Source organism: Panicum virgatum, chromosome 1N (assembly GCF_016808335.1).
Source record: "Panicum virgatum strain AP13 chromosome 1N, P.virgatum_v5, whole genome shotgun sequence".
Lineage (NCBI taxonomy): Eukaryota > Viridiplantae > Streptophyta > Magnoliopsida > Poales > Poaceae > Panicum > Panicum virgatum.
This window is the reverse complement of record NC_053145.1, coordinates 66,025,883-66,049,153: the sequence shown is the minus strand read 5'-3', so window position 1 is coordinate 66,049,153 and position 23,271 is coordinate 66,025,883. Positions and strand designations below refer to the sequence as shown.

The window sequence follows — 23,271 nt, the reverse complement described above, 5'->3', positions numbered from 1 at the left end:
CTATTTAAAAAAAACTTAGCAGTGTACAAAAGTTGAGAAATGAAAATCATTTCCAGCTCAGGGTTTTTGGCCCTGTTTGGTTTTAGGGTGTACAACTTTGCGTGCAAAAATTTCCACGTGTTTGGGTAAAAAATTTGCAGCCACAGTGAAAAAATGCTAGATGCACACATCATCTTGTCCACTAAATCCTAAAATTGCTAAGTGCACACAAACACATTGCAACCCATCATACAGAACTTATTCCTTTGCAACAAAATTACTGATCTAGTAACACAAATGTACATCAATCAAATATGCCGGCCCAACACACACGGTCTCAAGGTTCACAGGGCAAACTGCATGTCTCAACAACAAATATTAACGACGATACAAACACATTATTGGCACAACGCATGGCACATACGACATACAGCACAGGTTTCTCAACGATGCCTACGTGCCAACAAACATGCATATGCAATTTCATCGCGGACAGCATTCATGTTTACATCGTCTTCAACTTCATCGGCATCACGCCTGTTCTCCGCATCATTCTCGTCTTCTTCGATCAGTGCCATTCCTCCAAATGCCGAAGACAGAGCAAAGTCCACATCCTCATCATCATTTTCCAAAATAAAATTATGCAGCCCACAATATGCAAGAATAATTTCTGCTTGTGTACGCTCAGGATAGCTAGGATGGCCAACAACATTCTCCACTTCATCTTCAGGACCCCAAATGACTGCTCTATGACCGACCTAAGTGAAGAATGCGCTTTGTTAAATACTTCTTGTGTACCCGAAGGTCGTGGTCCCTGTCTCCATGCGGCTTAATGGTACTTGACCCCCTGTATGGTGATAGATACCCCGGCTTGTTGGGGTACCCTGCATCCACCAGATAAAACTTCTCTGCATTGACATCGACATTGACATCGACTCCATGCGCGGGCAGCTTCTACGGCGGACGCACAAAATGCTGCCGCAGATCCGGTGTATGGGGGGTGGCGGCCACCGGATCCAGGCAACGGACGGCAATATTGCGACCGGCGGCGGCAGATTGCGGCGGCGCGTGTAGGGACGGCGGCGCGTGCGTGAGAAGCCGGATGCGGCTTGCGAGGGGGAGGAGGGCGCATCTTTGCGCAGGGACAGGCGACCAGGGGACGCATATCTCGGCCGCCCGTGGGTCCCACGCCTGGCGCCGTCCCTGAACCCAAATTTCCAACCAAACACGTGGAATCCTTTCTACGGAATTTTTTCCCTCACTCAACCAAACACGGCCTTTATTTTTGAGAGGAAGGTTGGGCTTTATTCTTTTTTTTATGGGTGGTTGGGCTTTATTCGTTAAGCTTATTTAGGAGTTCAGAGAACAGTTGTTTGTTCGATTTGGGCCTTATTATGGTCTTGTTTCTCGGCCCAGCCCAGTACGAATATCTAATGCTAAAACCAGGAAGCCCAGCCCACCGCCCAAATTCCTCCCCTCTCTTCGCCCTCACCGCCGGCCACCGCCGCCGTCAGCAACCGCCCGATCGCCATGGCGCTGCGGCGAGCCGCCTCGCTCCTCCTCAGGTCCCGCCTGCGAGGCCCAGTCCCGACCCCCGCGCGCAAAACCCAAAACCCTCTCCCTGCGCCGCCCTGTCGCCACTTCTCGCCGCGACCGCCGTCTCCCGTCCCTCCCTCCTCGGCCGCCGCCGCCGTCGCGGAGGCCGCTGAGGAGGCGTTCGAGACGGCGAGGACCACGAACGACATGCTCGCTGCCTTCTCCCGCCTCGAGGCCACCGTGCCCGCCAACGACAAGCGCCTCGCCCTCGCCTGCCTCAAGCTCGGTCAGCACCTCGAGGCATCAGGATCTGCCGACCCGTCCCGCGTCCTCTCCCTGGCGCTCCGATGCCTGGGCATCCTCGAGGCGACCCCCAACGCCGCCACCTCCACCTCCGTCTCCGCCTCCGATGCCGTCTCGCTCGCCATGGCACTCCACCTCGCCGGCTCCGCCTCCTTCGACCTCTCCCGCTTCCACGACGCGCTCTCCTTCCTCGCCCGCTCGCTACGCCTCCTCACACCGCTCATCTCCGATAGAAGCGTCGCATTTGGGGTTGGGGAAGAACCGGAAGGGTTCGACGTGAGGCCTGTGGCGCACGCGGTGCGTCTGCAGCTGGCTAACGTGAAGACGGCGCTGGGGAGGCGGGAGGAGGCGCTCGCCGACATGCGCGCCTGCCTCGACCTCAAGGAGTCCATCCTGCCGCCGGGCAGCAGGGAGCTGGGAGCAGCGTACCGAGACCTCGCGGAGGCGCACGCCACTCTGCTCGACTTCAAGCAGGCTCTGCCATTGTGCCAGAAGGCGTTGGAGCTGCATGAATCGACGCTCGGCAAGAACTCTATGGAGGTTGCGCAGGATAGGCGGCTACTTGGGGTAATATACACTGGGCTGGAGCAGCATGAGCAGGCGCTTGAGCAGAATGAGATTTCGCAGAAGGTGATGAAGAGCTGGGGTGCAGCTGGCCCTGAGCTCCTACATGCTGAGATTGATGCGGCAAACATCAAGATTGCATTGGGAAAGTTTGATGAGGCTATCAGTGTGTTGAAGAACGTCGCTAATCAGGTGGAGAAGGACAGTGAGATGCGTGCTCTAGTGTTCATATCAATGGCGAAGGCCCTTGCTAACCAGGAGAAGGCTGGGGATACAAAGAGGTGCTTGGAGATTGCTTGTGCTATACTGGACAAGAAGGAATTGGCCGCACCCGACAAGGTGGCAGAGGCGTATGTAGAGGTATCTTCACTGTATGAGATGGTGAATGAGTTTGACAAGGCGATATCTTTGCTGAAGAGGAGCCTGGCGATGCTTGAGAGGATCCCTCAGGCACAGCACTTGGAGGGCAATGTCGCAGCAAGGATTGGGTGGCTGTTGCTCTTGACTGGCAAGGTCTCGGAAGCTATCCCGTATTTGGAGGATGCAGTGGAGAGGATGAAGGACAGTTTTGGTCCAAAGCATTATGGAGTAGGGTATGTGTATAACAATTTGGGTGCTGCATACATGGAGATGGACCGACCGCAGTCTGCTGCACAGATGTTTGCCCTCGCCAAAGAAGTCATGGATGTTTCCTTAGGGCCTCATCATTCGGATACTATTGAGGCCTGCCAGAGCCTTGCTAACGCATACAATGCTATGGGAAGGTACCATTTCACAAATGCATGACAATATAATTTTTTTTCTCTCAAAACAATCATTAGCATAATTTTCTTAGCTACTCAAATATAAGCAGACACGAAATTAGATATTCTAAGATAATTCACATGCCATTGTGCATATTTTTGTTCTTGAGATAGTTTGGATGGGTTAGATATTTTGTGTTCTTAAGATATACTAAATACAGCTTACGCTCAAATACACTTCATTTCTGCTGTTGGATTTTAGATACTGGAATTACAAGGTAGGCATTGGTGCCTTGTTGTCTTGTATACACAAACTTGGTAGGCAGCATGTGGCCGGTTCAGACATGCTGTAAGCAGGGGAGAAGCTGTGTACAGGCCAACATGTGGCATGCCTATGCAACCTTCAAAGTAGCGTACTGTACTAAAAAAATGTCAGGTCTAGACCTTATAATCCAATCATGTGATATTGGCCCCCTCAAGATTTTAGATCAAGATCACCGGCTGTAACATGTTAAGTTCTCCTAGTGTTTTATTTTTTTTCAGGAACGCAAGCTGCTTTGTTTCCAACTTTAATATGTCCTTATGTTTCTGACTACAGTTATGCCCTGGCTATGGAGTTCCAAAAGAGAGTGGTTGATTCATGGCGAAGCCATGGCCCTGATGCTAGGGATGAGCTCAAGGAAGCTATTCGACTGTACAACCAGATTAAGACAAAGGCCCTCGCATCCCTATCACCTGGAGGTTCAGCAAATGCATTGCCTGAACCTCAGGAACAGGAAACAGACTCAAATTCTGCCAAAGCTGTGCAACAGTAATCTCTAAGTTCAGTCTTGAGGAAATATACTTTGTGTCCAGTTCGAGGTACAAGTAATTTTTGCTCAATATGTAGCTATTTCCATTAAGAGGATTTCAGTACCATCTAGAAGACTTGACAGTCTATCTAAAGTGATCAAAATGTGGTTTTTCCGCTTCATAAAGAATAGGTACTCGATGTAATGCAGGTATTGGTTGAAGAATTTGAGTTTTCTTGTTAGTTGTTCCATGTAGTAGTATAAATTTTGTATTCCAGAAATCAATGGTTGGTGAACTGTCAGTTCCCTGCAGCAAGGAAGACCCCTGATGAGTCAAGATGTATTTATGACAGATTTCCGCACAGTTTGCCTTTCAAGAAAGTTTTTGGATGGGACTTTTAGGTCTGATGTTTAGATAAATATAGTTGTAAATTCGAAATGTTTATCCTTCTGTCATTCCAGTTTATGTTTTTTTGTCCTTTAAAAAAAAGTTGAATGTTTCAGCTTCTATGCTAAGACTTAACGCTGTCCCTTCATAGTTTCATCATTAGATGATTTACTTTTTGTTATACTTTGCTGTCCTAGAATCCTAGTCTCTTTCTTACACATACCTGTGAGATATGAAAGTTGAAATTGCATGGTAATCATTTTCTTATCTAGCCAGGGAGCCTCATTATAGTGTGCGACCATTGTATTTTTTTTAAAAAAAATGTGTGGCCATTCTGTGCTCCCACGTGTCTGCAACTTTAAGACAATTTTCACTGTCCGTGCATTTTTTTCATGGACTTATGCAGGCTGGAAGATATTGATATTTCTGTGATGAATGTTCTAGTATAAAAATGCACATCTTGAGTTAAACCATGAAACATTTGAAAATCATCCTTTATAACCATACCATATTGTTTCTATATATCTTGCATATTGCTAACAGATGAACAGATGATGAAGGAAGAAAACCTGCACTGCACACACGACACACACGGTGCCCCCAAGGTATCACATTCCTCATTGAAGAATTTTGAGCAAACTAAAAGCCCTACACACTACATTGAGCTGCTGTCACCATCATCCCCATGGAAGTGAGTATTCCTCTGCAAAATGTTGTGAATCTGCAGGTGAACCCGCCCACCAGCCATTTCGCCCATGGAGAAGGATCTCCTTATCAAGGGAAGAACATCTCTGTCCCGCCTCTCCGTGATGCACTCATCTGCCTTGCTGCTGATATCGATATCACGCCATGCACTATTGCTGCTCTTCCTCCTGTCACTGCTGTTATCCTGTTGATCTGTTGCGGTGTCTCCTGCAGATTCACAAGACGCCATAGCCGTGCTGGCTTGCTGCGGCTGTGCCCGCGAGGCTTCTTGACCTTGCTCGGTGGGGGGGATGACCTGGATGGCCACCTCGTCAGGAGGCGGGAGCTGATCCAAATGCAATGGTGGAAGCAGGCAGTAGTGGCATGTGATGGCCGCTCTGCAGAGCGGGCAGTTGGCGTTGCCCTGGAGCCAAGTGTCGATGCAGTCGACGTGGAAGACGTGGAGGCAGGCGGGCAGCATCCTGACCCTCTCCTCGTCCTCAAACTCACCGAGGCACACCGCGCACTCGCTCGTGGTCGTGGGGGCAGAATCAGCAGCGGCAGCGGCATTCTTGATGATGGCCTTCTTCCTGTACCTGAAGGCCGGCAATGCCTGGATGACGGCTTGCTCGAGCCCGCGTGGCTCTGCGGGTGGGGCACCGCCGGAGACTGGGAGGCTGCTGGTGCCGGAGGTGGCAGGCTGGCGCCATCCACGGTGGCCGGCGGCATCGGAGGGGGAGCTGTGGTGGTGCCACTTGAGGCAGCAGCGGATGATGAGGACGTAGTAGGCGAGGAGGAGCACGGAGGCGGTGAGGATGCAGAACACGGTGAGCACGAGGATGGGGAAGCTGGTGATGGATCACGCGTGGTGGGACGAGGCGGAAGAGAAGTAGGAGTAGGAAGATGGCAATGGTGGTGGTGGCGGCGGCTGTGGTGGTGGGAAAAGCAGCGCTGGAATCTGCGGCATCGGGAAGATGGTGCTGCCCCGGCCGGCATCCATGGATTTGGCTGCAGATAGAATCGGCAGCAACAAGCGGTGGCGGTGGGTGGATTCTATCTACAACCTGCAGGCTCCTGCAGACTGGAGGTGAGCAACGAGGGAATTACAGGCTGCTGCAGTCCTGCAAGAGCAAGGGATGCACATGTATGTATGTAGTGTGCCTGGCTCGGAAGGTAGGAGGGAAGAATGGATGGTGAGGTTGGAAAAACGCAGTGATTGAGGTACGGAAGAGAGGAGACGAAAGGCATGAATTGAAGCAGACGGGAGAAACGCCATCAGTCTAGAATGCCAATGCCATGCCAAAAAGGTGTCTTTGAAAAAAAAGGGGGGAAAATCAGCGTAAAAAGGTCGCGATCAAAGAAAGGTGAGGGGGCAGTGATGTGGGTGTGCCGTCCATTTCTGGCTTGATTGCTGGAGCTTGCAGCGGCTGTGGTGGGTGTGCTGACGAAGCAAGCTGATGGTACATACGGTCGAGCGAGTGAGACAAGAAGACGACGTGCGACGGCGGTGTTCCCGGCGGGACTTTGGCGGGCTCACACGACAACTCTTCTCTCCGGCGGCTTCCATCATTCAGAGCTGCCGTTGCTTAAGGCGTTGCCTTGGATGGCTCCGTTTGTTTCTTCTCTGTCTCTGCTATGTAGTAGTTGTAAACGTGGAGCCTAGAGAGGCGGGGTAAAAATGAAATGAAATTGGGCATGACTCCTTTTGCTTTTGGTCCGTCTTTCTTTCCTTTTGAGTCCCTGCACACCAATTATTTGCTTTTATTTTGATGGAGCACACCGATTATTTGCTTGTTACAGTGCTTCTGAGTTCTGATGCTTTGCATGGTTAGTTTGTATGCTTTCATCTGCACTACAATTATTGAGGGCTGGCATTTCACTGTGGGTTCAGGCTATGAGAGAGCCTGAGAAAGTGCAGCGATTCTCAGATTACATGCATGCGCAGTGCTTATATTGCTTGCTTGCTTCCTGACGATGAATGAACACGAATGGTTTCAGTGGAATGATGGAGTCAGATAACGCCTGGCCATTCCTCTCCTTGTCACTTGGCAGCATGCATGACGATGCTGGTCGCCTGTGAGATGTTGGCTTGTTGCCGTCCCGTGTCCTGCTACCTGCCTCTGCTAGCCTGCAACAGCTCGAAGTCTCGGCCCGGCACGGTCCAGCAGCTCAGCCCAAGGCCGCCAGAAAGGAAAGTGCTTGGTCTGCCGTCTGCGTCAGCAGCTAGCAGGACCATCGCCGGCCGCCGGCCGATGCCGTCCACGCAGAAGCCAGCGGAGATGCGGCGGCGCTCCGGCCGGCGGTGGCTTGAAGCGCGACAGGCGACGGCCAGGGCGGTCGGAGACCAGATACCGTCCACCCTTTGGGTATGGTCGAGCCCTACGATCTGATACGTGCGGCGGAGATTGCGCCCGGCCTCCGCCTTCCCCCGCTCGCATCTCTATAGCAATAGCTACCGCTCGCGCGCGCCACTAGCGCTCACCGCGCCGGCCCCCACCGACGCCGAGTCGTCGCCGACGAGACAACCTCTTCTCGATATTGATGCCCTCCAATCAACCGTTCTTGCATCGCGTCAACGAGTACGCGACATTGATACTGCTAGTTAGTCACAGCTTACAGCTCAGACCTGCCAACACAGAAAACACACTGAGGCGACCGAGGCGACGAGCGGTCAGGTCAGTCCTTGTTCTGGAAACGTGCCAGCACGGCATCCCTGTCGGCGGTCGCCGCAGCGTACGCGGCCATGAACTCCTGGTACGTGAACGGCCTGTACTGGGGGGCCTCGCCGTCGGGGACCATCCCTGGCGCCGCCGCGACGGTGCAGCCCATCGCGGGCATGACGAACGTGGCCAGCGACGTCCGCGCGGCGCGCGCGTTCGTCACCACGCGGTGCTCGCCGCCCCGCAGGGCGCCGTTGCTGACCACCTCCATCTGGAGCCCGAAGTTGACGACGAGCGCGCCCGGCAGCGCCTCGACGTCGACCCAGCCGCGGACGCCGTTGTCCGCGAGGACGGTGACAACGTTGGGGGTCGCCGTGCGGCGCCAGGCCCATCGTCAGGCTCGGGTCCGGGCACGCCACGTAGTGGTTCACGTTCATGATCACCGGCCCGGCGCTGAGCTCCCCTTCGAAGTGGCCCTCGTCGAGCCCCAGCCCCGCTGCCGTGAGCCGCAGCAGGCGCAGCGCCACCGCCCTCACCGCCGTCGTGTGCGCCTCCAGCGCCGCCCTGCATGAGTTGTCGGAATTTCTTAGCAACCGCCGGTTTCCCACGACACGGTACGAGCTCAGGACGTCTGGCATCTACAAAGTTACCTGAGCCTGGCTGGCTTCTGAGGCCACTGGTGCCTGAATTGCTCCAAGGGGTAGCAGCCAAGCTTGAGGCAGTCCCTCCAGTGGAGAAGCTTCTCCTGCTCGTTGCCGATGCTCGTGTGGAACCGTGGAAGCTTCTTGCTGTCGGTGGAGTAGTGCAGCATCTTCTCCTCCGTGGGGAGCCCGAAGAACTCCTCCGCGCTGCTCATCATCTGGCCCATCACCTGCCCCGGCACGCCATGGTTGATCACCTGCATGTCACCCAAGGTTTCAGGCTTTCAGCTAACGAACATGTCATGCTTTCACGACAGGCTAGAATGTCAGAAACTGAAAGATTTGCCATGGTCTTTTTTGGTTCAGTTGTACATGTTCAGGAAGAATTTAAGATCTACTACTGCCAATTAATCTGCCACATCAAGGTGCACGACAACGAGTTGTTAGGTAAATGTCGCATCTTTCCTTCAGATCAGACAGTTGTTGAGACTGAAAGGCGACTGAAGAAGGATGAAATTCAGAGTGGCGGAGCCAGAACAAAGAATTAGGGGGGCGTACTAAACCAATAAACAGTGTCAAATTACTATTCATCTAATGGATTTTTTGCATGGCAAGGGGGGCCGTGGCCCACTTTGGCCCACACTTGGCTCCGCCACACTCACAAATTCACCTGAAAGAAACCGAACTCTCTCCCGGCATCCATGATCTGCTTCACAATCCTGTCAGGGTCATCGCCGCCGAGGTCAACTACAGGTATCGCTGCTGCAGAAGACGGCAAGCTCCCCGGTCTCTTGTCCGCCGGGAGCACGTAGGATTCAGGCACTGATTGGTAGGCAGCGCCATTGGAGAGGGGCTCTGCCATTGCAAGTCGTTGGATTTCTCGCGTTGCTTCTACCCGTCTGCTACACCTTTTATGCAACGATGAACAGAAACATTTTGTCGTGGTATGGGTACAATACAGGAGACTGCAGACTACTCAATCCGCACAAGTTGACTTTTCTTAAGAAAAAAATTCAGTGTCGGCACTTGTTTGTTTGGCTGGCCGGCTTGATGGTATTTCTTTTTTTTTTCTCAAATAGCCGGCTTGATGGTATTGGAAGCAAAACAAATAGTACGGGACGGATGCTGATTTGTTTTAGACTTTTTCATATTCTTAAGTTCAAAAGAAAAAATAAAAAAGAGATCTTTTTCAGCCTGACGATGGACGCTGATGATGGCAGCAAAAGCTTTCATCAGATTGGAGGATTGTTTATGTGCTTGGCCTCGCTTCAACTAACACTGAATTTAAATACATTTGAGCAGGTTCGTGCGGGATTAATTTAATTTAGTTGTGAGATTAATTAGTCCCTGGCATGATCATGTCATTTTTGTTATATTCTGCGAGGAAAAAAACTGAAAAAAGAACAAGGTCTAAGAATCCTAAGAGCATCAAGATAAATTGCATAATGCAGGTTGGTGGTGGCCAATTAAGGTGCCAGATTGCCCCCACTAACTAGTATCCTGTTTGCCATATCTGCAGCAAATGGAAATTGTGCATCTGGGAGGGAGGCACGCAGATCATGCTGGAGAATGCATGCCAGCACAAACTCTAGCCTCTTCATGATCAGCTAGCTACTACTTGTGCGGATGCCTGAATTTTTTAGCACGCCGAGCCTCCAACTTTGTTGGAATTTCGAGAGAGAAAGAAATGACAGCTATCTAGTTGCTCCTTACCTAGTTCCTCTTCTGAGATATGCTCCAGGCGCCCAGTTTTCATGACACAAAGTCGTCAATAGCCTGATGACAGAATATGAAATGTATGCATACCCCGCGCAGAGAATTTTTTTTAACCCTGTAGATATCTTTTGTAGCAAAAGAAAACAGGAGTGAATTTTTTGGTTGTGTGGACACCAATGATTAGTAGTTCTCCTTTGGAAGAAGTTTCCATGGCATGAATCCTTGTGGACTTGTGGTCGCTCTCTCTTCTTGTGCACTCTCGTCGCCAAGCTTAGCTGGTGTTTCGTTGCCGCAGGCATGTTCGAGCTACGCGTTTGGTAGCTTCATTAGGCTCGTAGTTTCTCTTGTTATGTAGCGGGTTGCTCTCCTTACTTTGAAAGTTAGTGCACAGTACTATTAGTGCGTGTTTGTGTTTGTGCAGTGGCTTTAGCTGCTTGTATTGTTGTTTTCAACTCTCACTAGTCACTTCTTCTTAATGAAATGGTTGCCCAGGCAAGTTTTTGAAAAAAAAATTGGCATGGATCCTCGTGTTCAAAGATTCCAAAGGCAGGGAGACACAAAGAAAAACATGCAGGTACGAAACCACTCGTCAGTTTCCGGTCATCACCATCCAGTTTGTTTTGTCAGAACGTGTGTATGATCACACATGAGAACTGAGAAAGCACACCAACCTCGCTCCCATTGAGAGACAGAGGAAAAAAAAGCAAAAGGTGGGTCCAATGTCCCATTGAGAAACATACTCCAGGCTGCATCAATGAAGGTAGTTCGCTACAACTACTGCTGATGCAATCCTAGGAATAGACTACTCTGAACAATAGGTACACTCGCTACCTTTCTCCTAGTGGGGGCAGTGGTTGTAAAATGGCTGTCCCTGTTTAAGGCCAGGAAACAACGCAAGTTTTCCCATCTCTTGCAAATTAGAAGTGATGGAGTGGAGTTTCAATACATTCCTTCTGCAGTGGCAAAAAGTCTTTTGTTTTTGCATGAAAAGGATCATTTTCCTTTTTTTCACAGCATGTTCGTATTTAGAAGCTATTGCTATAAACCAATGTAGTATAATATTACTCCCTCCGTCGCAAATTATTACTCCCTCCATATCTTTTTAGATGTCGTTAGAACATTAAATTTTAGTTTGTTTTAGTACAATTATTTGGTTTGAAACGACATCTAAAAAGATAAGGAGGTAGTAGTTATTTTGGTTTTTCTAGATACATAATTTTTGCTATGCACCTAGATATATATCATGTCTAGGTGCATAGTAAAATTAATGTATATACAAAAGCTAAAACAATTATTAATTTAAGATGGAGGGAGTAGGCTAAAATGACTAATAATTTAGAACGGAGGGAGTAGTTTCCAAGAGAAGCCATCGCAGACCACAGTTATGGCCTAGCATACCCTGAAATAGTTTACAAGTCAAAACCATGCCGACTGAAAAGTATATCCCAGCCTCAACACTTCACACATTACAAGTGTCATTTTAAGCGTTTGAATTCGTTCAGATTTATAAGACAGTTAAATTGGCCCTTGTGAAGCTCATCAGCTCAGTGCAACCATTGTTTCTATTTGGACGCCGATAACTAACGGCTGTGGTGGTACTCAGAAAAAAAAGAACTGAAAAAAAAGAGAGAGAAAAACTATTGTAAGGACAAAAACAGTACGGAAAAAGAACAAGTCTTTCCAATCCATAAATTCTTGTAGCCATTTTTTCTACAAACATCAGTGTTGGTTGGCACTGACTGACTCGACTCTTCTCGGTAATGGCTTCCTCCATCCAAAAGGCCCCTAGATGTGTACTGGTACACCAAGGACCAAAATCAGGCAGGCCCAAACAACGAACTGTCAGATGAAAGGGAGATGTGGGGGAGGACCTGGGAAGAAGAAAAGACAATCATCCAATAATGTTCTTGTAATCTCCAACCAAGGACGCAAACATGATGGATCAAGTAACTGGAGGGCTTAACCATAAAATGGGTTAGCTTTTATTCCAAAGTCCAATACAAGTCTTTGGGGAATTGACACAGGGGAAGGAGAGAGACAGGCACACAGGGCTAGAGAGAGAGAGAAAGAGGGGAGACCCATTACCAATGCCAAGAACAAGAAATCAGAGAGGACAGTCGCGAATCCAATCCGAATCCCCTCCCAAAAACCACCAAACAGCCTCCCCTATCTGCAAGAACAAGAACAAGAGAGCATCCTAGGAAAAAAAAAGAAGCCAAGAAAGACCAAGAAAAAGGTACTAGCATCGTTGTGCCCCAGATACACCCGATCACAAAACTGAATCCCTCCTCTTCCAATCCATACCGCGAGCAGAGCAAACAAGATTTCTTCGATCTGTACTCGAGTTTTTCTTGTAAAGATTTCGTTTTTCTTGACTGTTACTAGTCTTGAGTTGTTGAGAAGTTTCGAGAAGAGTGGTGGGAGGGTTGAAGAGCTCGGAGAAGGAAGGAGATGGATCCGGCCTTGCTGGACGACATCATACGGCGGCTGCTGGAGGTGAAGAATCTGAAGCCGGGGAAGAACGCGCAGCTGTCAGAGTCGGAGATTAAGCAGCTCTGCGCTGCCGCCAAGGAGATCTTCCTGCAGCAGCCTAACCTTCTGGAGCTCGAGGCCCCCATCAAAATCTGCGGTAATTTCCCTTACTCTGTGGCGCCTGAACAATTTCTTCATGCCGGTAGCACCCGAGATGTCACCTTGGGATTGATTTGGTTAGTCAACGGGGTATCCCGCTGTTTGGTATGTGCCTTTATGGGTCTTACTGGTGTACTAAACCCGATCTTCTAATTAAAACTAACCATTTCCAATCCTGCTTAGTTTTTTTCATGGATTGAAGAATCGATCGAGGATTGAAGTAGAGGTGCATATATGCTGGTCACGCTTAGCTGTTCGTAGTGATTAGACATATTTGGAACAGAAACTCTGGTTGTATTTGTTGGAAAAGAAGGCTGCTACTTTTTTACCATCTATTTGATGGTACAGATTTTGCACGTATTTTCAACTAGCAACGCTAAATCTTGAAGAATCTATGCATTGGGTGACTGTTGAATCAGTATGGAGTTTGTATGATTAAATGGTGATTTTAAGATCACATTTCAGATGTTCCAAAGATGAAGCATGCCCTCAATCTTTCAGCGGGCTTTTGTTACTTGCAGAAGGATTCTAATGCTTTACATGATGAATCTGTTCTGGATATAATAATGAGAATACTTTTGAGGAGAACAACATAGATGTCTATCACCATGTGGACATGTAAATAACATCCTATGGGAGATTAAAGTGGTGCACTTAAATAAATCTCACTAAAACAAACGATTCGTAAACTGGATAAAAGCAAACGGTTTGTAAACTGGATAACTAGCATTGTTGTATTGTACGGAAATCTTGAGCATGTAATAGTTCATTTGTGTTGTTGACAAGATTGCGTGGTAAGATAAATCACTGACAGGGACCCATAACCCTTCAAGCAGTATCTTATCAGCAAAATTGAATCTCAACTCCATTTGTAATGATATCTATAGTGATTTTATTGGTTTAAGTTAGCCTCAAACATCTTTAACAAAACTTCATAACAATTGTTGAGTTAGTGTATTTTCTTCTGATCAGGCGATGTCCATGGCCAGTATTCTGATCTACTGAGGCTATTTGATTACGGTGGCTATCCTCCTCAGGCCAATTACCTTTTCTTGGGTGATTATGTGGACCGCGGAAAGCAAAGTCTGGAAACAATATGTCTTCTTTTGGCTTACAAGGTCAAGTACCCAGAGAACTTTTTCCTTCTAAGGGGCAACCATGAATGTGCGTCAGTAAATCGCATCTATGGTTTTTATGATGAGTGCAAGCGCAGATTCAGTGTGAAACTCTGGAAAACATTCACAGACTGTTTTAACTGCTTACCAGTGTCAGCACTGATAGATGAGAAGATACTCTGTATGCATGGTGGTCTTTCCCCCGAGTTGAACAAGCTGGATCAAATACTCAATCTGAATCGTCCCACAGATGTTCCTGATACTGGATTGCTCTGTGATCTTCTTTGGTCTGATCCTTCCAATGAAGCACAAGGCTGGGCCATGAATGATCGAGGTGTTTCATATACATTTGGGCCTGATAAAGTTGCTGAATTCCTTGAGAAGCATGATTTGGACCTCATCTGCAGAGCTCATCAGGTGTGCTGTACTCCGAAAGAATGTGACCTACTTATACCCTTATCAAGCAAATTGATTGTTAACTAATGGTTGCCTTGTTGAAATTCAGGTTGTTGAAGATGGATATGAGTTTTTCGCTAACCGCCAACTTGTAACAATATTCTCGGCCCCTAACTACTGTGGAGAATTCGATAATGCTGGTGCCATGATGAGTGTAGATGAGACGTTGATGTGCTCCTTCCAAATACTGAAGCCTGCGAGGAAGATGTTGGCTGGTTCAACTAATAACAAATCTGGTTTCAAGGTATGCATGAATAACATGGAAACAGTTCATATGCACCTTCTATGGATTATGATTGTCGAAAACATTACAAACTCATTGTGGTATACTAGTGTTACCATTAACTAATACTGTAGCCATTTAAATTTTGGATGTATGATTATTCAAATAATTTCTTAGTCTGAGCATCAAACCATTCACCAACACCTGCACCTGATGAGCTTTCTTTATTGTATATATATGATAGTATCATTACTAGTGTTCAGCCTGCAAATCTGAGCACTGTCATTTATATTTTGTTTTTGTGTGGCTGTGTACATGTTCTCATATTAGAACTTCAATTGCTTGATGGCACTTCCAAGTTGTGTCAACTATATGTTATGGTGATTTGTAGATATTGGTTAAAACGATCTCTTTGCAGCTACCTGTTATATCAAGTTATTAACAGACAGCTGCAACCTACTATTATACTGGTACAGGAATATGTTGGCCTGCACCATTGAAATTAATCTTGCATGTTTGCTCTGCCTGTTTTTTTTTGTCATAAAAATATATGCATAGTTGCATGTTCTATCAGATTGCTTTAGAATATATTTTGGCAGGTTTCGTTTCTCCCAACACATCATTTATATTTTTCATGCTGTGGAAGTGCATGTCATTATCACCGAGGGAATAGCTGGTTTTGGCAGTGACCTGTCCTACAGTTCAACTAGTACTTAAGGTTACGGAACAGTGGAACCTGTATTTCAAGTTGACCTATCTTGTTTTGTTCCCCACTGAGTATGGCAGAACAAGAATATGACAGATGGTTAGGTGATGTAGAGATCTTATTTGCTAACCCTCCATGACTACATCAGATATGATAATCATAATGTAAGGAAATAGTGTGATATCCTTAACTAGTCGGATGAACCGTCCAATCGTCTATGCACACTGTGTTGGATTTTTCAAATGTAATCAAATAGAAATGAGGAACTCACCTAGCTCTGGCCATCTGCCACACGAACACAATGTCATAATTGAGATGGTTAGCTTGGAATTGGAGCTTTGTCAGGCACTAGGGACAAGATCATTCAAAATCATCTAGGCACTTGGTTAACTTTGTGATATAATAAATAGGTGACACCACCATGCAACTAAATTTTTTCTTGCTCTTATTTGACAGTCATTAAGAGGATGGTGACAATGGTCCGATGGCGAGCAAGCTGCGATGAACAGGAGCGGATCTTACAGCGGCTGCAATTAACAGGCATTTTCACCGAAACCTCAGGGCCTGAGAGCATAGCAGATGTGTACAACTCCCCTCGCAAAGGAACTGTACATCTTCCATGTTGGATTGACACTCTTGTAATGTATTGTTGGCTTTTACTGTGCGGATCTCCTATGATATGAGAGGATGTGAATGACGACTGTTGTTTCCTTTGCGTCCTAAATTGGAAAGATTCAGGCAGGCATACGCCAATAAGATCGCTTGAGCCACCCACTTGGCATGGGGTGACCACAGTAGTCAGCACCATTTCCTTGTTATTTCAATCTACACATTAGAAATTGTTGATTTCTCCCTCCCTCGTCAATCTTTTTGGTGGTTGAGCTGTTTGACCTGGGTTCTGCATGATTTGAGCCTCTGGCGGCCTGGCAGGAATATGCAAGGTCGTCCATGATGCAAAGCAGCATATTCAGATTTTTTTTTTTGGTTCTGTGGTGTTCTGAATATATGTGTAGCATGTAAGCAGCCTGCCAAGAAAATTGAAGACATCCCAGAAGGTTTCTATTCTCTTTTCAGGAGAAGCTTTGTGCTGTTGGATTCCTTAAAAGACTTGTGTTGTGAACAAACTGGAAGCCTAGCTACTAGTGGAATTCGATTTTTGTGCTTCCTTTCCGAAGCATGGGAATCAGGTTCTCTGGCGTCGAAAATCAAAATGGTGATGAACCGTGGACGTGGCTGCGCTGCGCTGGGAGAAGAGAAATCCCAATCTCCCACAGCAGCAGGCAAAAGCATCAGCATTCGATTCCTTTCTTCCCCGACGTCTACGACATGCCGCCGTAGGCGACCAACGATTAGGATTGGGTGCTGACGCTGCCTGGAGATGAGTTTCTCTCCGTTCAATGACCAAACCAATTAATTCATGCATACACGCAGCATTGACAAAGTTGTACCATCTCCCGGAAGGATTTCTTCTTCCATCGGTAACAAGTGTACATCTGCCTAATCATAGCCTGCCTAATTGCACAAGATTTTTGCCAGCCAAAGCTGCAGAATCTCTGTTTGAATACCTACTTTTTTTATGGTGTCTGAATACTTACTAGTATGTCTGTATGTCACTCCTCTGTACATCAACAATAAGAACAAGAGGAAAAAAACAAAGCACTAGAATCTACTGTAGTGGAGTATTATGTAAACCCTAAACTCCTCCCAGATTAACAATCAATCAATTCGAGTTCTTGCTCAGCGGTGGTCGGAACACCTCTACAGCACACTGCCATCTTTCTATCAGTAGTATCTCAACTCTAGCACCCGCTAATCAATCATGGCAAGATGAGCAAAATCTGGCAGCCGTCGCCGGCGTCGGGAACCACCACCACCACCACCTCACCTGGGGGCGATGGAGATGGAGATGTCGGTGGGGACACGGAACCTGGCCGCCCACTCCTGCGCCTCGAGGAACAGCTTGGACACCTTGCCGGCCACCCACGACATGTCCGGGCGCGCCAGGGGATCCTTGGCCACGCACCGCAGCGCCAGCGCGGTGAGCGACTCCGCCGCGTCCACGGGGAACGAGTCCCTCAGCCTGCGGTCCACCCACCGGCGCACCCCCTCCCCGCCGCCCTCCGCCGCCGCGGCCTCCGCGGTCTCGATCAGCGACGTCCTCTCGTACTCGCCCGTGCCCCCCCGGTTCACCATCTCGTACCGCACCGGCTCCTGCCCGGACACCAGCTCCAGCAGCACCACGCCCAGCGCGAACACGTCGGAGCGCCGCGACGGCGGGCCGCCCGCCACGAGCTCCGGCGCCATGTACCCGCGCTTGCCCTCGATGCGCCTGCTGCGGTGGCGGTGCGCCCCGGAGCTGCTGCTGTTGCCCCTAGACTCTTCGACCGGGAGCTCGCCGGCGAGGTCGGCGGCGCCGAAATGGGCGATCTTGGCGCGGGGGAGGGGCCCGTCGCCGCAGACGAGGACGGAGGACGCCGAGAGGCGGTTGTGGATGGTGTCCGCCTGGAGGTGGACGTAGTAGAGCGCGTCGCAGACGTCGGCGGCGAGCTGGAGGCGCGAGTGCCAGGTGGCGAGCGGGGTGAAGGACGGGTTCTTGGGGTTCCGGAGCAGCGCGGAGAGCGGGGCGGCATCGGGGACGAGCTCGTAGGCGAGGAAGAGCGTGGGGCGGTCGGGCGACGCGGCGGCGCCGAGGAGGCGCGCGATGGCGGCGTGGTGGCAGTGGCCGAGGACAGCGAGGCGCGTGGTGACCTCGCGCGCGTCGCGGCGGAGCGGGCGGCGGAAGACCGCGGCTGGGTGGCCCCGGAGCGAGCAGCGGAAGGAATTCGAGGAGGAGGGCGCGGCGGGGACGAGGCGGTGCGAGGCGGAGAATTTGGCGGTGGCGGCGGCGAGGTCGTTGAAGGTGAAGAGGAGCGGCAGCTCCGAGAGGGAATCGCGAAGCGCGGCGAGGGAGGCCGCGGAGGAGGAGTCGGTGGAGTAGGAGGTGGAGTAGGAGTTGGCGCCAGGGTAGGAGCTGGTGGCGGTCGCGCGCGGCGAGCGGTGGTTCGTCGGGGTGGCGGCGGCGGCGGCGGCGGCGGCCGTGGTAGAGGAGGAGGTGGAGGCGATGGTGGCGACGGCGCTCTTGGATTTGCACATCCGGTTGGCCTTGGGCTTGGGGCCGACCATGGGGATTGGGAGCCAGCGGCCGATCGACGCGGCCACCACCAACCACCTGATGCGAATGCGATGCTGGTGTGTTGTGTCGATCTCGTTCTCGCGATCGCGAGTAGAGGGGCGGTGATTGAAGATAGGGAAAATTGGCTAGAGGACACTCTTTAATGGTGGTTTTTTTATTTAGGACACTAAAAAATTTGATCTTTGTTAAGCACACTCAAATTTTGTGTTTGTTTGCCATAGCACACTATGGATGGATAGTCAGAACGGTGTTAGCTACAGTAAATAAATGCCCACATGTCATTGTCTTGAACGTTACCTTCTTCAATAGTGACCGCCGCGGCGAGCTCACCGCCCCGCCGCCCAACTCCGCCCCCCAGCTCGCCGACGGCCTTCCGCGCCCAAGCTCGCCGACGGGAGAGCGTGCCGCCGACCCGTCGCGCCCGAGCTCGCTGCGCCGCTGCCGCTGGGCCTCCGCCGCGCAGCTCCGCGCCGAGCTCATCGCCCCGGCGCCCAACTCCGCCCCCGAGCTCGCCGACGGGTTCCGCACCCAAACTCGCCGATGAGCGAGCGCGCCTCTAGCATCCTGTACGTCGACACCGGCGGCGCGTTCCTGGAGTCCAAGAGCGGTGCGTTCAGGGCTGCCATGGTCAACCCCGGGAAGCAGCAGGGCAGGTTCTACCTCGTCGTCCTGCACGCCCCGTCCGCCACGGTCGTCTGGTCGGCCAACCGTGGCACGCCGACGACGTCGTCGGGCCCGGTCCAGCTCACCGCGCAGGGGCTCACCGTGTCGGACCCCAGTGGAAAGGTGCTGTGGTCCACGCCGTCGCAGCTGGGGTCGCCCATCGCGGCGCTGCGGCTGCAGGACAGCGGCAACCTGCAGCTGCTGGGCGCCGGGAATGCCACGCTGTGGCAGTCGTTCAATGCCGCCACAGACACGCTGCTCCCGGGGCAGCAGCTGCGCGCCGACGCGTACCTGGCGGCGGCGGAGAGCGCCACCGACCTCGCGGAGGGGGACTACCGGCTCGCCGCGACGACCGCGGACGTGGTGCTGACCTGGCAGGGCTCCACGTACTGGCGGCTGTCGAACGACCTCCGGTCCTTCAAGGACCGCAACGTCGCGGTGGCGTCCGTATCGGTGAACGCGTCGGGGTTGTTCGCGGTTGCCGCCGACGGCGGCCTCGTGTTCCGTGTTGACCTCGCGGCTGGAGCGTTCCCCGTGCTGAAGCTGGGATACGACGGCCGGCTGCGCATCACGGGCTACCCGCTGGTGAACTCCTCGGCGTCGCTCGGAGGCGACTTCGTGGTGCTGGCCAACGACTGCGATCTGCCGCTGCAGTGCCCGCCTCTGGGGCTCTGCTCGCCGACCGGCGACGGTGTCTGTAAGGTGGGAGCAGACGGAGGGAACGGCTGGCAAACGGCGATGTGCTGTGGCAAACAAACACAAATTTTGAGTGTACTAGAGCAAAGACTAAATCTTTTAGTGTCTTGGAACAAAAGTCACCGTTGAAGAGTGTCCTCTAGCCAATTTTCCCTTGAAGATACCCTTTTTTCTCAGCAACGGAGAAGGTCGGGAGGAGGAAGGGGAACGGAGATGACACATGAGGACGAGGGTGGCTGGCTGGCTGGCTGGTCAAAGTTAGGTCAAACACCCCACTCCATAGGCTAATGCTAACAACATAACTTGATGATGGATCAAGTGCCTCGTCACGCACACGATTTTTCAGGGTTTTTCCCCCTCCAAATGCACAGACACTTGTATCATGGGATTGTTTGACCATTGCACAGTTTTCACTGATCATAGGGTAAGGTAGTCATTCACTTTGGCTTGGTTTGTCAATCAATTAGCCAGTAATATTTTTTTCTTACACCAAATTAGTACCAACTATCAACCACCAGCCAGCCAGCAGTACTTTTCTCTTATAACAAATCAGCACCAGCTACCAGCCACAGCCACAAATCAGCACCATCTACCAGGGTACACCATCTACCAGCGTAATTGTTAGTAAATGATTTGTATGTAATTTAGCTCGATGTACTATTGTAGATGGAGGAATGGAACTGGTCTAGAGTTGCTTGGCGATGGATCGATGATCAGACCATAGAATACACACTTACACACGCGAACTCTTTTTCCCATCTGTCATCTGTTCGTCGGTTGGTATCAGGACATCGTCTTTTTCCATGCAGCATTGTGCTCGTGTGGGAAGCAAAAGTTTTTTTATTAGGTTGCTAAGTCGATTCAGTTATTTGATTATGATCGATGAGCCTAAGAAATGGATTCATGAATGGTTCATGGTTTTTATCTACGGTTTGACGGCGTACTAATAATTCATTCGTTCCATCTTGATGAGTTTGTCAATTGCCACGCATTCCTTTAATTTACAAAATTAGGATAGAACTCGTTCGTATGGTTGACTTTGACACGATCGAGTAATTTAAACATGGTGCCTAAATAATCAAATAAGATAAATGGACTAATTGAAAGGAAGAGAACAAATAAATTGTATGGTTATGCATGAGAGCGACGCGACTGCGACATATTCACCATTTCTATCTATCTATCTATCTATCTATCTATCTATCTATCTATCTATCTATCTATTTATCTATCTATAAATAGTCAAATACAACAAATGCAAACCATCTAGCAAACAATGCAAGTTAATTGATGATTATGAATTTATGATGATGATTGGTCAGCTAGCCCGTTAGTCTATCTGTAAGGAGAAGCAGCTTGCTTAACAATGGACAAATTAAATAATAATTGTGCGTCAAGTCTCCGACGCATTTTGTTGAAATGGTAACACTAATTAACCAGCATGAACGTTACGTATGCACTTACTCGATCATTAGCTCCTCCCTACTCATTCTCGGATCAACAAGAACCTAGCTGGTCTTCATCCGTCTGGTACAATACAATACAAACTCACTCTTTTAAAAAAAACACTATATATATATATATATATATATATATATATATATATATATATATATATATATATATATATATATATATATATATATATATATATTACAAACAAAGGGAGCCCATACTCTTTTCAAGAGCCCAATAGCATACTAGTATGTATCTTCGTAAGCATCTCGTTAGAGCATCTCCAACAGATTTGCTATAATAGATACCTATCCCTAAAAACTGCCAGGATACCTAAAATTCACCAAAAAAACAGCTCCAGCAGATTATGTATATGGATACCTATCCCTAATTTTTTTTTATCAAATTACCTAAATTTCTCTCTCCTTGACCCAAATATGCCAATCCAACACTGGATTGGTAAAACTGAAGGCGTGTGGCGGGAGAAGCCAACTGCTCCTAGTCGGAAGTTTCCGCGCCGCCTCCGTCCCTTCACGCGCCGCGTCGCCGGCGTTGTTCTTGCCTCCGGCGGCCCGCCGCCTCCCCGCGAGGCCGCGCCACCGCCCCGAGATGCCGGTGCGGCGCCCGCAGGCAAGCTCGAGGCGCAGGAGAGCGCCACTGCACGAGCTCCATGCCACCATGGCTGCTGAGCGCCACGGCCCTGTGCCGCCGCGGCCCCATGGATTCGCTCCCCGGCGTGGATCCGCTCTTCCTGGAGCGAATCTGGCGTCAGAGAAGGTGGATGAGGAGGAAGGGCCGGGGAGGGGAAAAGGAGGCGGCGCGGGACGCCAGAGAGGAGGAGGGAGGAGGTGGATCCGCCCACACCTGCCCACCTCGACCCGCCCTGTGCCTCGCCATGGAGGAGGGGATTCGCCGCGGTCCCAACTCCTCCCCAGGACGCCGAAGAAGAGGGGAGGTGTAACACCCCGGGTGTTTACACAGTAATTAAATAGGTGTCTGCACAGTAATTGTGTTTGTTGCTATGCATCTTGTGCTTGAAATGCGTAAAAAGGATCTTTTTGTAATTATGAAAGGTTATATGTGTAATTATGATTCTATGCAAGGTCCTTTTTGCAGTTGTGTTGAATGGGTTGTGTAATTATAGTTTTAGTGGAGGGTGTTTGTGCAAAATTTCAGTGCATTTAATGCATGGTAGTCATTTTGCTTGTAAGTCTACATTTGAAGTGATTTTGCATTGAAAAAGACAAAATTCCTAGAGTTTAAAATCCCTCTTGTGTTTTCAAATTTAGCTCTCTATCCTTTGGTCAAATAAATTTTTGCACAACATCAAAGTTGTAGCTCTTGAAAAATTGAACAACTTTCATGTTGGGCACTTTTTCATTTGAGCTTTAGTTTAAAAGTTATTGCTTGTTTACAGAAAGGTCCCTGGAACTTTTGGAAATTGGAAAATCGCCCTTATGACCATCTCCCCTCCCTGCTCTGCTTCTCGCCGCCGGCCACCGACAGCGTCGCCGTGGAGCGCCTTCCCGGCTTTCCCGGCCATTACTTCGCCGTGCGCTGGCTTCCACGCGTCGCCGGCGAGCTCCTCCCCCTCCTGTTGCCTCGCGCTGGAGCCCCCACCCCTCGCCACGCACCCCCGCCGCGCCCAGAACCTCCCCGGCGGCCGCCACCGCGACGCCGCCGTGGAGAGCCCAAACCAGAGGCCCAGCTCTCGATCTTTCGCGCGCCTGAGCACTACAAGAACCCCAGGATTCAATTTCACTCGCTCCTTTGCTTTCTCCTCGCTCCCACGCTGCAGAACACCACCGCCGCCCCGCTTGAACCCCGGCGAGCTCCACCCCGCCGCGGAGCCGCCAACCCAGACCCGCTCCACCCCTACATCCCCCACCATTAGCACCGCCTCGACCTCGCGCAGCTCCCAGGCCATTTTCCCTCACCCGAACACCACCGGAGCCACCCCGCCGCCGTGCTCCGAGCCCGCAAGCCGCCGCTCGCCGTCGACACCCCCTCTCCGACCGCCCTAGCTTCGATTCCAAGCACCCAGAGGTGCGCCTTGAACCCGTGAGGCTCACGCACCCCTCCACCCTCGCCGCCGGTGAGCCCCTCGCCGGGAAACCGCCGGTCAAACCTCGCCTCCCCCTTTGACCCG

At 50.2% G+C, this 23,271-nt stretch overlaps 4 protein-coding genes and 2 pseudogenes across 7 annotated transcripts; 3 read left to right on the top strand and 3 right to left on the bottom strand.

The window, feature by feature from the left end:
* The first annotated feature begins 1,448 nt into the window (after window positions 1–1,448).
* LOC120657643 (protein KINESIN LIGHT CHAIN-RELATED 2-like) lies at window positions 1,449–6,701 on the top strand. 2 transcript variants are annotated; one of them, XM_039936032.1, is made up of 4 exons: window positions 1,449–3,146; window positions 3,724–3,986; window positions 4,848–4,909; window positions 5,032–6,701. In XM_039936032.1, the coding sequence occupies exons 1-2, from the start codon at window positions 1,510–1,512 to the stop codon at window positions 3,938–3,940; spliced, it is 1,854 nt and encodes a 617-aa protein (XP_039791966.1). In that variant the 5' UTR covers window positions 1,449–1,509; the 3' UTR covers window positions 3,941–3,986; window positions 4,848–4,909; window positions 5,032–6,701. The 2 variants fall into 2 exon arrangements, with proteins under 2 accessions (XP_039791966.1, XP_039791965.1); XM_039936031.1 differs by having other exon boundaries at window positions 3,724–4,909; window positions 5,032–6,700.
* LOC120657644 lies at window positions 4,785–6,012 on the bottom strand (annotated as a pseudogene).
* A 62-nt stretch (window positions 6,702–6,763) lies between the features above and the next one.
* Window positions 6,764–9,151, bottom strand: LOC120657645 (annotated as a pseudogene).
* Window positions 9,152–11,999: 2,848 nt separating this feature from the next.
* LOC120657642 (serine/threonine-protein phosphatase PP1) lies at window positions 12,000–15,954 on the top strand. 3 transcript variants are annotated; one of them, XM_039936030.1, is made up of 5 exons: window positions 12,000–12,241; window positions 12,409–12,634; window positions 13,609–14,168; window positions 14,257–14,451; window positions 15,593–15,954. In XM_039936030.1, exons 2-5 carry the CDS (start codon window positions 12,457–12,459, stop codon window positions 15,608–15,610), a joined length of 951 nt encoding a protein of 316 aa, XP_039791964.1. In that variant the 5' UTR covers window positions 12,000–12,241; window positions 12,409–12,456; the 3' UTR covers window positions 15,611–15,954. The 3 variants fall into 3 exon arrangements, with proteins under 3 accessions (XP_039791964.1, XP_039791963.1, XP_039791962.1); XM_039936029.1 differs by having other exon boundaries at window positions 12,007–12,241; window positions 12,391–12,634; XM_039936028.1 differs by having other exon boundaries at window positions 12,012–12,634.
* Window positions 15,955–16,534: 580 nt separating this feature from the next.
* LOC120657641 (lysM domain receptor-like kinase 3) lies at window positions 16,535–18,416 on the bottom strand. Its single transcript, XM_039936027.1, has one exon. The coding sequence runs from the start codon at window positions 18,296–18,298 to the stop codon at window positions 17,018–17,020; it is 1,281 nt and encodes a 426-aa protein (XP_039791961.1). The 5' UTR covers window positions 18,299–18,416; the 3' UTR covers window positions 16,535–17,017.
* Window positions 18,417–18,848: 432 nt separating this feature from the next.
* Window positions 18,849–21,811, top strand: LOC120653779 (G-type lectin S-receptor-like serine/threonine-protein kinase At5g35370). Its single transcript, XM_039931450.1, has 2 exons — window positions 18,849–19,668; window positions 21,594–21,811. Exons 1-2 carry the CDS (start codon window positions 18,849–18,851, stop codon window positions 21,809–21,811), a joined length of 1,038 nt encoding a protein of 345 aa, XP_039787384.1.
* The last annotated feature ends 1,460 nt before the right edge of the window (window positions 21,812–23,271 follow it).

Bases quoted from the DNA above. Each gene is read 5' to 3' on its own strand.
- LOC120657641 (XM_039936027.1), bottom strand. From the start codon at position 18,298: ATGGTCGGCCCCAAGCCCAAGGCCAACCGGATGTGCAAATCCAAGAGC.
- LOC120653779 (XM_039931450.1), top strand. From the start codon at position 18,849: ATGAGCGAGCGCGCCTCTAGCATCCTGTACGTCGACACCGGCGGCGCG. The intron at 19,669-21,593 runs GTAAGGTGGGAG...GTAAAACTGAAG, and splicing joins GCCGACCGGCGACGGTGTCT to GCGTGTGGCGGGAGAAGCCA.
- LOC120657643 (XM_039936032.1), top strand. From the start codon at position 1,510: ATGGCGCTGCGGCGAGCCGCCTCGCTCCTCCTCAGGTCCCGCCTGCGA. The intron at 3,147-3,723 runs GTACCATTTCAC...TTCTGACTACAG, and splicing joins GCATACAATGCTATGGGAAG to TTATGCCCTGGCTATGGAGT.
- LOC120657642 (XM_039936030.1), top strand. From the start codon at position 12,457: ATGGATCCGGCCTTGCTGGACGACATCATACGGCGGCTGCTGGAGGTG. The intron at 12,635-13,608 runs GTAATTTCCCTT...TCTTCTGATCAG, and splicing joins GGCCCCCATCAAAATCTGCG to GCGATGTCCATGGCCAGTAT. The intron at 14,169-14,256 runs GTGTGCTGTACT...GTTGAAATTCAG, and splicing joins TCATCTGCAGAGCTCATCAG to GTTGTTGAAGATGGATATGA.